The 15,763-nt window shown below is 61.0% G+C and overlaps 1 protein-coding gene across 1 annotated transcript in view; it reads left to right on the forward strand.

Annotated features, from left to right (window-relative positions):
* STK32C (serine/threonine kinase 32C) overlaps positions 1–15,763 on the forward strand; it is an 82,464-nt gene that overhangs the window by 41,516 nt on the left and 25,185 nt on the right. Inside the window, exon 2 of the mRNA XM_061191701.1 lies at positions 5,450–5,505. Within this exon, the coding sequence (XP_061047684.1) occupies positions 5,450–5,505 (56 nt within the window). The remainder of the gene's footprint in view (positions 1–5,449; positions 5,506–15,763) is intronic.

Genomic DNA, 15,763 nt, shown 5'->3' on the forward strand with positions numbered 1-15,763 from the left:
GCGGCCTTGGAGGACAAGTGGTGGTGAGCAGGTCAAGGCCTCGGCGTGTCTCTGAAGTGACCGTCCGCTGACCGGCTCCCCTGTGTGTGCAGGTGTCCGTGTACACAGGAGGGCTGGCCGGGCGCCCCAGGAGGCAGGGTGGGCCTGTGCCGGCCTCTGCGGGCCGGGCGAGAGCTGCACTGTGGCCGTACAGCTCTGCAGGGACAGGGATGATTTTCTTGGAGGGTTTTTCGGGTCATAGGATGTATGACAAAATCCAACTTCTGCATGAATTTCCACAATGTGTGCATTACAGCTTTGCACATAATCCCCACTTTTGGTGTGGGGATCTCTCGAGGGTTAGGATGCTCTGAGGGCAGGATGGGAAGGGGCAGGTCTGGTCTGGGCTCTGGGTCCAGCCCGGGCCTGGGGCTGCCCTCTGGCCGAGGCTTCTCCGCACGCCGTCTCAGGCCCCGAGACGTTAGGACGTGGGGGTGAGGGGTCGGGAGCAGGGCTGCCCCTCCAGGCCTGTGGGGAGCGTCCACCCCTGGGCTCCAGCATCCTGACCGGTAACCATAGCGATGACTCACGACTCCGCAGCCCATCTGTTTTCACTCTCCAGGGCCCATCTTCTCTCTTGCCTTCCTCGTTGGGGGCAGCTTTCTGTCTGTTTTAAGAAAAGCCCTGGCTTATGAAAGGACTGCCTTCCACACCTGGAATCTGAGCAGGACCCAGTGCTTCCCCAGGATGGCTTGTTGGGAGGGGCCCTCTGCCCATGGGGGTGGGCGCCGACCCGAGTGCTGGACCCTGACGGTGGTCAGTGCCAGGGTATCCCTCTCCTTGGATGGGAAAGAAGGCTGGGCCAGGTGCACGCGAAGGGCAGGTAGTTTTATTTTTAGGGAAAGAGTGTTCAGACATTACCTTGCCTTTTCTCTTGGGATCCTGTGGTCACTGCACAAGAGCCAGCATTTGGCTTTCTCTGCTGCTTCGCTTAGGTGCTCGGGGAACAGCGGCCCCCTCTTCTCCCTCCACCCCCTTTGCCCGTGAGCCTGTGGCCTGTCCCCTCCCAGCCATTGGCAGGACCGCTGGTGCAGCTGCCCGTGACAGTGCCAGGGCTCCTGTGTCTGGACAGCAAAGGGAGAGCGAGTGGGAAGCCAGGGACGATTTGTTAGTCCCCCTGGAAACAGAGCCATAAGACTGTTGACCGTGCTTCTGGAAAAGAGCTCCTTGACTTTTCCCTGGGGGTGGTGGTCTCCTGGGGAAGCCCTGAGATTGGATGAGAAACATCCAATCTGGGAACACGGTTGAAGACTCCTTGGGGGGACAGAGCTCTGTCTGGGCTCCTGGGTTTAACGCTGAGACAGGTGGTGAGGGAAGCGGCTCATGACCACTGGGCTCAGGCCCGTGACCCTGACCCAAGCCAGGGCCCACCGAGAGGACCTGGGGGGGCTCCCCCAAGGCCGTGGGCAGGGCAGGGGGCTGGTGTTGGCGCCTCAACCCTTGTGAAATAGGATGAAAACCTCCCTCCACTCATGCTGTCGGCTGGGTCAAGATGACCTATTTTCATAGCAACGGCTGTGCTTCCGCTGGCCAACTCTGCAAATAAAAGCCTTCCTTGAAGAGTAAACAGTCTCAAAACCCTTGTTTTAAAATATTTATCCGTCCCATGCAGACACGTTTCCTTCGTGCAGGGCTTAGGCTCCCGGCAGAGGCGTGTCGGGTCAGAATTACCTTTTCCTTTTCCCCACGTTATGACCCGGGGGTGTCGGACACAGGGGAGGGTGTGCTGCCGCGTCCCACAGCAGCGTCAATCATGTTGGAGTCTTGGTGGACCGTTACTCGGTCCCCGGGGCCCCAGCCCCTCCCTGGGTCGCCGACGGCGGGGGTGGGGCTTTGCCTGGCAGTGGCTCTGACCCCTATGCAGTGGCCGGGGAGCTGGGAGGAAAGTGGACGAGCACAGTGTCCCCCGACCCCTCTCTGCCCTGGGACCCCTGCCCCCGTGCACACGCACACGTCCCCGTGTTCCTCGGGGCTCTGGCAGCCCAGCCCCCTCCTCTCGTTGGTGAGATGTGCCCGGATTCAGCGTTGGGGGAACTTGACACACTTTATCAGTGACCCCTGCAGACGTCTGGGTGACGGTGGTGTTTGCAGTGCCACTCTCACTACATCCTCCTAATTACAGTATCGCTGTCAGCAAACCCGTCCACCACTGGTTTGACAGATCTCGGTCAGTGGGTTTCCTTTGTTCCCGCCTCCTTCGAAGGCCCAGACAAGAGCCGGAGGCGGGGCTGAAAGCATGGGCACTGGGCCGGGGGGTGGGGCATTCGTGGGAGGTGCTGGTCCTCCCCGGCGTGCATCCAGAGCGCTGTGTGTGGCCAAAAGCAGGCGTGGGGTGGGGAAGGGGCCCAGAGCAGCAGGGGGTCTCAGGTTCCGCTCGGAGGGCTGTGGGGCGGGGTCTCGGGAGGGGGTGTGAGCCGCTGTGTGCAGTGGGCACTGCCAGGTGCTCCCTGCCCCAGCAGGTGGGCGGGGGTAGACTGGGAGTGGGCATCAGGGTGGAGCAGTGGTCCTTGGGTCCCCTGAGCAGCCCCCAGTCACTGGAGGGCAGAGTGACCCTGGTTAGCCAGGTGGGCTTGAGGCTCACCTGGAGGGGTCCAGGCCGGCCACACCTCTGGGCAGGGTCACTGGTGCTGGGGCTGCCACCCTCTGGCATGTTCTTTGCTCGTGGCTTCTGGTCTGATGTCATGTGCACCCTGCCCAGCACTGGGCCTGCCCGGGGACCCGGCCACACTGCTCTCGAGATGCCTGGCAGCCACGCCTGGGGTCCTGTCCCACCGGCGTCTTCCCTGACTGCCCGCTGTGCTGCCTGCGTCTTGCGGCCGCCTGGCCGGTGTCTTAGGAAGTGGGGATACTTGTGTCAAAAACACAGGGCCGGCACCGAGGGCCGCCCAGCACAGACCGCAGGCCGGGCTCCCCGCAGCGCTCGGCTTCCCCCGCGGCCTGGCTCGGCGCCCTTAGCCTCCCAGCGTCTCTTGGGAGGAGAGGAGCCATCCATTCAGACCCTGTTTAAGCTCCCTCTACAGGGAGGGACGTGGGCTTCCTTGTGCTCTGACCTCTTAATGCAGCTTCGTTCCCACCTTTCCTGTCCTGAAAAAGTGAAAGTCTGGCGTTTGTGCTTTTCTCTAAAAATGGTGATTTCCTAGCTAGGCACCCTGCTGACTCACGGGCCTGGGGCGCCCATGCGCGGGGCTCTGCTGGGGCCGTGTGTGTGGTGGGGGGGCCTGGGGCACAGCAAGCTGCCCCGCAGGGAAGGTGTAACTTCTGCGCCCGGGCCCGCTGGACTGGACCTCCTGCCCCCAAGGCACCGGGCCGCCGTGCACAGCAGGATGGCCCCCGCAGGCCCTCCGGTGGTTCCTGGGCTGGGCCTGGGACACGGCCCTCGTCCTCAGCTGTGTGGGAGCAGCCGAGGCTGCGCTGACCTCGGGCACGTGGGCGTGCGGGCCTCCTGTGCTTCTGACAAGGGAGGAAGGAGCCCAGGGGCCTCCAGGCGGCAACAGGCCGGGCCTTGGAGGAGACTGGGAGGGCGGGGTGGGGGGGGGTCCCTGGGCCCTGAGCCACCCAGCAGAGCCCGTCTCCCCGCTGCACGGCAGCCACAGCCCTGTGCTCCTGATGCCCCATCCTCTCCCCGCTGCCCACGAGGGCCTCCTCAGACCCCGAGGTCACATGGGTGCCAGTGGCAGAGGCCGGTCCCAGGTTGGCACGGGGACACTGTCCCTACAAGGACTGGGGCCACCCCGCCATCCACCTCTCTGGGTGTGGGAGCTTGTGCCGGGGTTACCTGGTCAGCCCGGCTGTGCTAGTGCGGGTTGACAAGTACGTGGCTTAGAGGGACCCCTGCGGTGTCCACCAGCACGCGGCAGTGTCCTCCTGCCGTGCCGGTCTCGGCGCCTTTGTCACCTCTGGGTGCCAGGCTCCATCCCCAGACGGGAGGGGTGAGCCCCACTGGCAGGCGAAGACGCGCAGCTCCGGAGGAGGTGCTGTGCTGGGGTCTCGTGCTGGGCCCCCTCCTCCCTCACTTTCGCCCCACCCCACACGCACACGCACACGCGCGCACGCACGCACATGCATACACACGCACACACGTGTGCACATGCATACACACATGCACACGGACACGGACACGCACATAGGCACCGCTGGAGACCGGCTTTCCCGTACCGTCTGGCGGAGACGTCGGCAGCAGGTGCTGCGGGCAGCAGGGCCTCTGGGGTTCCTCTGACGGCCTGAGCAGCCCCAGCGCGCGGGGCAGTCGCGGAGTGTATTTAGGTTTTCCCTGGGGAACGAGGCGGCACTGTAACAAGACAGCAGAACGGACAAGCCTCTCTGGCTGTGTTCGGTGCAGCGGGGAGCACAGAGCCGCGTGGACGGAGGCCACGGTGCCCGAGTATCGGAGCGGCTTCGGGAGGCAAGCTCTGAGCTGGGTGGGCGCTGGGGACAGGGAGGCGGGGGCAGCCTGGGGCGGCCTCTTCACGGACTGTGCCCCCAGGTCCGTGCCCCATGGACCCATGTGTCTCAGGCCTCCCACACCTGGTCACCACCCCAGACACCTGGCGGGTCACAGACCTGGGGGCGCATGGACCTGGGGGCACAGACCTGGGGGCGCACAGACCTGGGGTCCCACAGGCCAGGCTGGCCCGGGCCTGGATAGAGACCCGATCCCCCGAGCAGTATGAGGGGAAACCTGCGTGGACGTCGTGAACCCCCGTGGCGTGTGTGCAGAGAGAGCGTCAGGTTGGAAACAGAAGTGGGAGCCCCGGAAAGCTGTCCACGCCCCCTCCCCTCCACGGGGCTTCACGCCGACAGGCTGGTGTGCACGGCGGGAGCGTCCTTCAGCAGGGCTGTGACAGTTAGAAGAGCTGCAGTTTCCCCGGGATGGGGCTCACTGTCTGACTCTGTGAAGAAAGTCGGTAGAAATAAGGTGTCGAGTGGTTTCGCTCAGGCTGTGGACGGCCCCACTATCCATCCCGGGGCCCTTGCAGGCTCCCCTCAAGCTGGTCCAGAGATGCCCACAGGGCACAGCCCCGCCAAGACTCAGAGGGTGGGCCACTTATTTATGGGTCTTTGCGGGTTGGGGGCCGCTTTCACTGGGGGCTGCGGGGTGCCTGGGGCTGAGCTGAGCTGCCCTGTCTGATCGTGTCCCGTCTGTGGGCGGTGCGGCCTGGCCTCACCCCACAGTGAGCCCGGCAAGAGGGGCTGCACAGTCCCCAGGAGCCCCCCTTTGCCTTGGCTCAGGCCCGCCCTGCAGCGCCAGGCCCTGGGGGAGGTGGGCCGCCGAAGGGCTGCAGGGGCGCCCTGCGGTGTGGGAGGCTCCCCGCAGCGTAGGGGCACTCGGGGACTGCTCCAGCCGGGGGGCTCATGGCAGGCACAGGGCCTTTCTGCCACCTCACCTGGCATCCCTCTGTTCTCTCTGCAGTGAACTTGGACCACTTCCAGATTCTCCGTGCCATTGGGAAGGGCAGCTTCGGCAAGGTAAGGCCACTGGGCAGGGGGCCAAGGCTGGACAGCGGTGTGAGCGAGGCCGGCCCAGCTGGGTCTATGGGTGGAGGGTGTGGGTGTGCTTCCTGCCGAGCAGGCCGGTGACGCTGGGGCCGCGGGGTGGACTGTCGGCCGAGCTCCCCGCTGCTAGGGTTTCTTAGCCCAGGTCTTCGGGGGTCTTGTAGCTCAGCCAGGAGCTGAGGGTGCAGATGGCGCGGCCCCCGGGCTCTTCCGGGGCTCAGACCGTGACACCCTCGCTCTCCGTGCCAAGGCCGTGTTGCAGCAGGACAGCTTTCCTTAGGGACAGAGCCGGCTCCAGGTCTGAGAGGCAAGCGTTCGTTTCTGTGCGAGGGCCTTCTCTAGTTGCGGCGAGCGGGGGCCACTCTTCATCGCGGTGCGCGGGCCTCTCACTACCGCGGCCTCTCTTGTTGCGGAGCACAGGCTCCAGACGCGCAGGCTCAGCAGCTGTGGCTCACCGGCCCAGTCGCTCCGCGGCAGGCGGGATCCTCCCAGACCAGGGCTCGAACCCGTGTCCCCTGCATTGGCAGGCAGATTCTCAACCACTGCGCCACCAGGGGAGCCCGGGAAGCGTTTTATATAGAAGCCGCTCGTGGTGTAGCTGATGCCCGGTGTCTGGAGCCACAGTGACGCTCGGACACCATTGCTGCAGCTGGAGCCCAGACGCCAGGCTTCACCTGTGCCCGTTCCTCCAGGTCAGGCAGGGGCAGGACCCATGGTGGGCGGCCACGCTGCACTTCTCCAGAGAGACCCCCGGAGCCCATTCTCCACTTTGCTTCAGTTTCTCTTGGCCAGATCCGGCTTCCTGATTGTCGCCTTGTCCTGCCTAGAGATGGGGGGTAATTACAACTCAAAGAGGCTTAACGAGTGCTCTGCAAAGGTTAAAATTAGCTCCCGGGACTCTGCCTTGCCAGGTCTGTTGTAGTGAATCACTTCTGAATGGACAGTTTCTTTTCAGCTCAGAGGCCTTGGCAGGTGAGGCCTTTGCTCCCCTAGGCCCCACACAGCTGTCTGGACGCGGTCTGTGTAAGCCCTGTAAGCCTTTTAAAGGGATTGCTGTGCTGCCACAGCAGACTACCAGGGTATTTGAATGCTGTTAATTATCTCCATCTCATTGTATCACAGTGAGTACTGCCTTAGGTTACCAGGCCTGGGGTAATTATAGCCAGAGCAAATTAGCCCCTTTGCACAAATCCATTGAAATGCTGTGTGCATTAGGGAGAGAGTATTTTTAACATCTCTCGGAGTCAGGAGATGACTGAGGGACCTGGGCCTTTTGTTGATTGTGCAAAGATGGTCGATCCAAAGATGAGGTCCTTGGTTGGTGAGCTTGTCAGACGCTGGTGGCGCCTGAGACAGTCTCTGCCACCTGGCTTCTCCCACGGGAGCACCGGCGTGTGGGAGGCGAGGGGGGCATGCAGGGTGGGGCTTAGGGGAAGGTGCCCCCCACCCTGGGGGGAGGACACCAGCCGAGACTGGGTTTGGGAGGGATGGCTTATACGGGGAGACATGGGTGTCATCCAGATGACTGGGAAATGGGCCGGGGAGGGAGGCTGGGAACTCTTGCGGCAAAGACTGACTGGGGTGGGCGGCGCATTGCCCTGTCCCCACCCCCATCGCCCCCCAGGCTGGGCCCCCTGCACCCATGCGAGGGGCTCGTCCTCCCCTCAGGTGCACAGCTGGGCAGCCCGCCCGACCCGCAGTGTCTGCAGACCCCAGGATTCTGGCTCCTCCGACCGTTCTTGGCTCTGAAAATCCAGCTGGCCACAGGGTCCCAGGAATGGGGCTCTTCAGAGTGGGGTGACAGGAGGAAGTGTGGGGTACTGCCAGGGTTTTATCTTCAGACGCAAGTTACAGTGTAATTGGAGGGCTGCTTCCTGCTCCCTAATTAGGCGTCCAGGGGTCTCTGGGCTGCGGTTGCCGGTGCCGGGTGCCGGGTATGTGTCTGGAGTGTGGGCTCTGGTCCTTTGCTGCTCTCGGTGGCTGGGCGGTGACCCCATGAGGAGAGGGAGGATTTGAAGCAGGCTCCAGCGTGCACGGCGGGGCCGCGTGTGCACCTATTTACATGTGGCCTTATTTCAGAGGGTGTGCACCGGCTCAGCCGTGCCCGGACGCCCAGTGAAGACTGGCTTTACGAACTGCTGGGGAGCCCCTCTCGGCCAAGTGGGTGTGAATGTTCAGCGGCCCACCGACGCCCCCCCCCCCCGCACCCCCATGCACAGAGGCACAGTGGTTGGTGTGTGTGACGTGACCCGTCTGCCCCCAGCAAGGTGGCCATTTACCTCGTGGTTGCTCTACCCTTCAGGGCAGTAGCTCCTGGAGATGCATTATCCAGATTTGCTGTATCTGGTCCTTGGATACAAGACTGGATATTGTGTTTGGTTTTGTTTTCAGTTTTTTGTGGTGGTAAATTACACAGCACATGAAAGGTACCACCTGAACCATGTTTAACTGCACAGCTCAGTGGCATTGAGTACATCCCCACTGTCGTGCGGCCGTCACCCCGCCATCTCCAGCCTGTGAAACGGAAATCCTGCACCCAGTTAACAACCCCCAGCCCCTCCCCAGTCCCCAGTTCTTGGAGAAATCGTATCCCAGGGTAGAGAGCTTTGTTCTCCAAGGCAGAGCGGAAGCTGGCGGCGGTCCGGCCCAGCAGCCACGAGTGGGGAGAACACACCCCCACTAGCCTGGGGGTGGACGGGGCTCTGTCCGTGGGCCTTCTGGGGCGTCGTGGCCACCTGACCCCGCGAGGAGGCTGGGACCGTCCTCAGAGCAGAGAGGCCGGGCAGAGTGATGCTGCTGACAGGACACTTCCCGCCCACCCCCGTGCCCGTGCCCACGCAGCGCTGGCAGCTGGGAGGCTTCCCACGGCCCGTGTCTGTGCAGATGTGAGCCCCCAGCGGCGGGCCTCCTTGGGGGAGGGGCAGGTCAGCACCACAGGTGTAGTGGGGCTGTGGACCTCCATGACGATGCTCGTGGCAGCCCTCGGCCAGGCATTGTGTGTCGTTCCCGGAATCTCAGACTGCAGGTGACACGCTTAATTCAAGAGAGCTGAAAGGGGTGACAGATAAGAGCTAATGTCACCAGGGTGCGGAAGGGCAGGGGTGGGGAAGGCCCCCGAGGCGGCTGAGCTGGGCTGGGCTCCTGCCAGGGCTCATGGTCTCTGCCCACCCGGGCCCCCTCTCACCGGTTCAGCTCTGGATGACCTCCGAGCACCACGGCCAGAGAGACAAGGGCTGCTGTCCTCCCGCCCTGGCCTGAGATGGCCCAGGGCAGCCCTCTGATTGGCTGGTGTGACCACGTGCTCCTGCCCTGCCCCACTCACTGTAGTCGGGGCGTGGGCTACAGGGATCCACAGCCATCGGTTACAAGCAGAAGGTGGGCAGGGGCCCCGGGGCGCTGCAGTTGGTCCCTGTGAGCTGGGCAGTCCCTACTTTGACCTCACTGCCCCTGCTTGCCCAGAGCATTTGCTGGAGTAGCTGGGTCTTTTCCCAGCAGAAGCAGCGGCTGGCGGGGGTCGAAGACAGGGTTCATTCACAGGGGTGCGTGGAGTGGGGAGCCCGGCGGGTGGGGCTTCGGGCTCAGACCTTTGCCTTTGGGGGCCCGTCCCAGCCAGCCTCTCCTCCTCCCCTTTCCCTTCCTCCCCACCCCCGACCCCGCTCCCTGCCCCCTTCTCTACCTCCCAGCGTGGCCTGGCCTACTTCCCTCCCTGCCCCAGGCCCGAGGCTGCGCTGGGGAAACTCAGACCAGCCCCTGGGTCAGTGTTGGGGGCACCAGCCCCGTGGACCAAGCTGTAGGTCCCAGACCGCCACCTCTGCCACCTCCAGCGCATAGCCCGCCTACCCGCTGGGGCTGGCCTGTGGGGTCCTGCCTGCCTCTGCCCCATGTTCCGGGTCTGGCTCATTAAGAACCAAACTCCCAGAGGCCTGTTCCTCTGGAATTGCTCATGGCTTAGTCTCTGCTCAGTTCATGAGCACCAGGACGGTTCCAGCCACAGGACTGAAGGGTCCCGTGGTCGGGGGGGCCCTCATAAGCATCCTGTGTTGGGGCGTCTCCTGCCTCACCCCAAGGCAGGCCCTCCTTGCTGCCCTAGAAAATTCCTTGAAAGGAACCCATCCTCAGGGTGAGGCAAGGCTGCCCTGCATTGTTACATCCACAAAGGCCGCCCTCAAATTTCTTTCTTCCACATACGCCCCTGCCCCCTCCTTCCAGCTGTGGGTCCACCGGGGTTGAGGCCCCACCCCACCCCGTTCGCAGCCCCTGCTCCCCTTCAATCCTTGGCTCTGAGAAGCCCCCAGCCCTGGGCCCTGAGCTGACATGGACACAGCTCTCATGAAGCTCAGCGGCCCCTCGGCGTGCAGTGAGTGCCCAGCAGGGCCTGGAGCAGAGTCCTGGGCTTCCCCGGGGCCACGTGGGGACTGTGCACGGGGAACGGGCCCCCCTGGGAGGAGGGCAGGGCCACCTCCCCGCCCTTGACTCCTCCAGCTGTGGCCTCACCGCCTGCCCTGGGGCCCAATCGGTGAGCTGTGGCACCCTTGCTTTGCCCTTTCCTGGGGCCACCCTGGGGTGTGCGTCCCCCTCCTGGGCACCCATCTCCCCGGCTGCGGCCCAGGTGAGCCTGACGTGTGGCTGCCCTCTGGGCCCCTCTGCTCGGGGCTGCCCTGCCCTCCACGTGCATGGCCACGGGTCCCTGGCGCCCGGGACTTATGGGGCCCCTGCTGGGGAGGGGGCCTGGGGAGCAAGGCTCTGCCTCCTTGTCTGGGGCCGTCGAAGGAACTGGAAGGTCCCAGGCAGTCCTTCAGGCTCCCCCGGCCTCCAGCTGCCCAGCCCGGGGCCTGTACTCAGTGGCTCCTGGGAATCAGGGTGCTTTTCAGGTGTGATGGGCATGAGCTCCCTGCCTCAGCTTGGGTCTCCCTAAGTTCTGTCCAGCTGGACGATATGGCTGCAGTTTATTCCAAGGCAGATCGTTTCGATGGAATAATTAAGACTTGGAGAAAATTGGCCTATTTTTCTGTGGGTGTCGGTGATGGCCTAGCCCTCAAGCGCCGCCACCCACCCACCCCCCCCCGTACCCCCCCCCGTGTGTGTGTGTGTGTGTGTGTGTGTGCGCGCGCGCGCGCGCGCGCGCGCAGTGGGGCCTCCCCGCCAGCACTGCCAGCCAGGTTTGATTTGCATCCAGGAAATTGAATTCCAGCTCCATGCTGCACTATCACAGGATTACTGCGGGACCTGTCGATGAGCGTTTGCTCCGAGCCCCCGACCCTCATGATCAGTGGTGTTTGTAGCCCAGTGCAGGGTCGCAGCCCCCAGGGCCTCTCTGGGACAGGCTCTGTTGAGGGGGCTCGCACGTGTGCACAGCGTGGCGGCAGCTTCCGGGACCACGCTGACCCCTGGGGCTGGGCCCCGCTCTGCTGTGTAAGTGGGCAGTGTCACTTGGCCCTTCGCTGGCCACGCCGCTCCTCCCGAAAGCCTGGACTCTCCCTAGGGCTCTGGTTACCTGAGGACACGGAAGGTGTGTTTCTACTTTCAGAGCGAACGCCTGTGGCTTCCCCACCTTTTTCCCGGCGGTGGGGCGGTGGGCTAGAGGTAAGAATCAAATATCCCGTCTCTCCAGATGGAACTTGCCCAGGAGCTGCTCTAAGGACACCTGTGCCTCCTCGCTGCCCGCCCACCCTCCCCCATCTTCCCTCTCCTCCCCCTCCCCATCGCTTCCCCCTCCCTCCCCCTCCCTCCTTCCTTTCCTGCCAGCCTGGCCTCCCTCCTCATCTGGCCCCCAGGCCCCGTGCATCCTCCCTGAGTTCCCAGGAGACCATCGCGTCTGCCCGTGTCCACCCGGAGCTTTGTCTCACACTGGCCTTCGTTTACAACGATCGTTACTACTTTTACACTCAGAACAAAGAAAATATTCTGTTTTGGAAAAGAACTTCACTCCCTCTGGAATTTAACATTTTTCAGTTGGCAAGCTCGGCTGCTCTGTCCATCTGTCCGTCTGTCTGTCCTCAGGGGGAACCGCTGCCTGTCCTTTGCCCTCTGCGGCCTCTGCCCTGACTCAGGGACTCCGTTTTGTTCTAACCCCCAAGCCTTCAGCGCGTTAGCAGCCGCCCGGCTCATGATCCTCCAAGACGTCAGCTGCTCTCGTGTATTTATTTTTCCAATTGAGCTTTCAAATAAATTTCGTCAAGATCAAAAATAAGCTCATTGAAATTTGAGTAGGAATCGCATTTTAGGATTAAATGGAAGGGAAGTTGGTATCTTACCCCCCGGGGATCCTTCACATTTTGCCGTGTTTAGTATATATTGTTCTTATAGTTGTTTTATGTTCAGCTGTTATGTATTATCTTTTCTGTTACTGTGAATATGTTTTATTTTCCAACTTTATTTCCCGTTTATTGGAAACGGTGGCTTCTGTCCCCCGGCCCGCTGCACTCCCCTCCACCCGCATTGCCCTCTGCCTGCCCTCAGCTGCTGAGCGCAGGGGCGGTGCTGGGTGCAGGATGTGGGTGGTCCCAGGTGTGGGCGGAGGGTGGTGGCCTGGCTTTGCCAGCTTGTGGATGATTCCTGCCAGGAATAGTGAGGCCCCCTCCTGCCTTAACCAGGGGCGTTTGGGGCTAAATGTGCTCTGAGCTGAGGGCAATGTGCTCCCATGATGCTGTCCGTGGGGCAGAGGTGGGTCTCCACTCTCGACTGGGGTCTGCAGAGCCCCCTAACAGTGGGCAGCCGGCCAGACTGGGCAGCATCAGGAAGTAAGTGTCGAGACATCTGATGGGCACAGCCCTGCAGGAGGAAAGGCTGGCTCCTGGGAGCAGGGGCAGGGCATCCCTTGGCAAGTCCCAGAGGCCCTGGCCCTGGATGCGGAGCTCTGCACAGTGGGCGGGACTTGGCGTTTGAGCAGGGGCATCCAGGGCTCCGTCCTGCATTCCAGCCCCTCTGGCTCCCGGCGCCTTTTCTTGACTCTGGGTGGGGTCCTGCCCTCACTGGCCAGGCCTCCTCTCACCCACTGCTCTGCATACCCCACACCCCACGGCGCCCCTTTTTCCTCTCTCTGCATCTGCACAAAGGCTGGGCTGGAACTGACACAGGGGCTGCTTCTGGGGTGCCTGCTACAGTCAATGTTGGGGTAGGAGGGCCTGGCCACCCTCTGCCCTCCCCCAGCCCAGGCCTGTCAGGAGGCCGTGGCTTCTGAGTCAGGACACTCGCTGTGAAATAGGGCAGGGATGGGGGCTATTCTCCAGCTGTGAGGCCCAGGGACCCTTTTCTGGTCACCTGGGCCCAACCTGGGGGTGAGATACTCATCCCTGGCCTCTTGCTCCTGCAGAAGGAGGGCTGGTTGGGTGATTATTTGGGGAGGGAAGGAAAGCACCAACCTCAGGGGGTGAAGTGGCCAGAGCCCAGGCCCATGGCTTTGTGTTTCTCCAGTTTGTGGGGAAAGAAGTAAGATGATCCCAGCCATCCGAGGAGTCTCCTGCCCCCAGACCCTTGGTGGACCGGGGGGATGGGGTGGGTGGGAGAGCAAGAGAGTGGTCGCAGGGAGGACAAGTACAGTCCTGGGGGCCCTCGGCCTTGCCTCTTTCCCTGGACCCTGTTCTCAGGGTACCCCAGTGATGCCACCTTGCCCAGCCTCCCCCCGCTGCCATCTGAGTGAGAAGCCTTTGCTTGCGATTGCTATGGCAACACCTTGGCGGGTGGCAAATGATCAGCCCTCCTGAGCGCTGCTGTGACATCTTGCTGAGTTAACCCAGGAGGAGCTGCCTGGGGTTCCGTGCATCCCTTATGGCAGAAACGCTGTGGGGAGAGGGCAGCTGTGGGCCGAGAGCGTGGAGGTGTCGGGTTCTGGGATTCGAACCTGGCTGTCGACAGCCACCACCGGGGCTGCTGAAGACAGCTTTGCCTGCAGCCCGTCCTCAGCCCTGTGATCTCTGGTATTTACACTGGCAGCTAGTGCTGCGCTCTGGCCCTTGCCATCACCGTCCAGCTCCCTGACCAGGCTTGAAGCCCCTTCTCCTGAGACGTCCAGGCGCCGATCTGGACTCTGGATCTCAGAAACCTGTGCCTGCGTGCTGTGCCCCGGACGTTCGGCCCAGGCTTCATGTTCCCATCACACCCTCGACTGCGACCACACAGGTGGTCTCGGGGGGCCGTGGGCAGCATCGTTGAAGGCAAGCCGGCCTGCCGCCCACCCCCTCTGCCCGCCCCTGCCCACTGCCCACGCAGGACAGGGCCAGTCCATGGCTGCAGCCCAAGCAGATGTCATGGATTTGTCCCCGTTGTCAGAGAGCCCCGCCCCCAGACCTTCGAGCAATGGTGTTTCTTGACTCCATTAGTTGGGACATACATTGGCTTGATATTAACTTTTTAAAAAAATTAGAGTAAAATACACATAACATAAAATTTACCACCTTTACCACTTTTAAGCATACAATTCAGTGGCATTAGGTACATTCACATTGGTGTACAACCATCATCATCATCTTGGGAACTTTTTCATTGCCCCAAACAGAAACTCTGTCCCCATTAAACACTAACTCCCTACCCCTCCCTGACCCCTGGTAACCTCAAATCTACTTTTCTATCTCTATGAATCCAGCTAATCTATGTATCTTATATAAGTGCAATCACACATTTTCACTGGCTTAACTCATTTAGCTTGATGTCCTCAAGGTTCATCCATGTTGTAACCTGTGTCAGAATCTCCTTCCTTTAGAGGCCGAATAGCATTCTATTATGTGGATGGACCACATTTTGCTTCTCTGCTCATCCATTGATGGACACTTGGATTCTTTCCACCTTTAGGTGAGTGTGAATCAGGCTGCTGTGAACCCAGGTGTACAAACATCTGCTTGGGTCCCTGCTTTCAATTCTCCTGGGTGCATACCCAGCGGTGGAATTGCTTGATCATATGGTGCCTTGTGATATTTTAATAGTAGAGCTTTAATTTCTGTTTAGATCTCTGTTTATTGGCCTATTCAGGATTTCAACTTCTTTTATGCTCAATTTGGATAATTTTCTACGTTGCTCGGTTTTGTTCCGGTTTCTATTGTTTTCTCTAGCTGTGACTGTGAGACGGGGGTGGGGGTGATGCCCTCGGTTGGGATAGGGTCTTCTCCGCCGAGGCTCAGATGCAGGCACCGGGTCTGGAGAACGTTTCCTGGACTGAGTTGACAATCTGTCCCCGTCGGACCAAAGGCCCAGGTCAGCCTGCCTGAGACCCCAGGGGGGCGGAGGCCTGGGTGTGCAATTAATGTTATGTTTTTACTTTGCTCTCATTTTTTAGAGATTACCTTTTATGTTAAATTTAATGATTATGTAAGATACTTGCATGATGTCAGGTTAAAATCTATAAGACAAAATATAGCCTCGACTGCTGTTCCTTCTGTCCTGTTTCCGCCTTCCTCCTACGAATATCCCTTTTTTTTTTTTAACATCTTTATTGGAGTATAATTGCTTTACAGTGGTGTGTTAGTTTCTGCTTTATAACAAAGTGAATCAGCTATACATATACATATGTCCCCATATCTCTTCCCTCTTGCGTCTCCCTCCCTCCCTGAATATCCCTTTTGAAAAAGCTTGGTTTATATTTCCATTGGTTTATTTTTACTATATTCACATGACCTGGTTCTTAAATGCCCAGTAGCCTGCTGTTCACACGCTCTCTACACTTTGCTTTTGACTTGACGGTGTTTCTGGAAGTCATGCTCTTCGTTCAGAACCACCCCAGTCCCTGCCCTTTGTAGCCGCACAACCCGCCACGGGGTGGGCGTGCTGACGAGCTCCCACGGCTGCAGCAACACAAACGCGTCACCTGACAGTCGTGGAGTCAGAAGTCTAAGACGGGTCAGCCCTGGGCTAGAGTCACAGTGGGGCAGGGCGGGGCCCTCCTGCAGGTTCGGGGGAGCACCCGTGTCCCGCCTTTTCCAGCTTCCGGAAGCGCCACGTTCCCGGGCTTGTGGCCCTGCCTTCCTGAGAGCTCTGCTCCTTTGTCACCTCTTCTCTGACCTCCCCCCCGCCACCTCCTCTGTCCCTTCGAAGGGCCCGGTGGTTACTCTGGGCCCACCTGGATCATCCAGAGTAACCCCTACATCTCAACATCCTTCACGTACCCCCATCGGCAGGGTCCCTTAGCCACATGAGGTGGCACGTTCGCAGGGTCCAGGGGTTGGGACATGGGCATGTAGGGGCCCGTTGTCCTGCGACCACATGTGTTCCTGGTGAGCGTTAGGCTGCTTCCTAGCTTTGG

This window comes from Eubalaena glacialis, chromosome 1 (assembly GCF_028564815.1).
Source record: "Eubalaena glacialis isolate mEubGla1 chromosome 1, mEubGla1.1.hap2.+ XY, whole genome shotgun sequence".
Taxonomy (NCBI): domain Eukaryota; kingdom Metazoa; phylum Chordata; class Mammalia; order Artiodactyla; family Balaenidae; genus Eubalaena; species Eubalaena glacialis.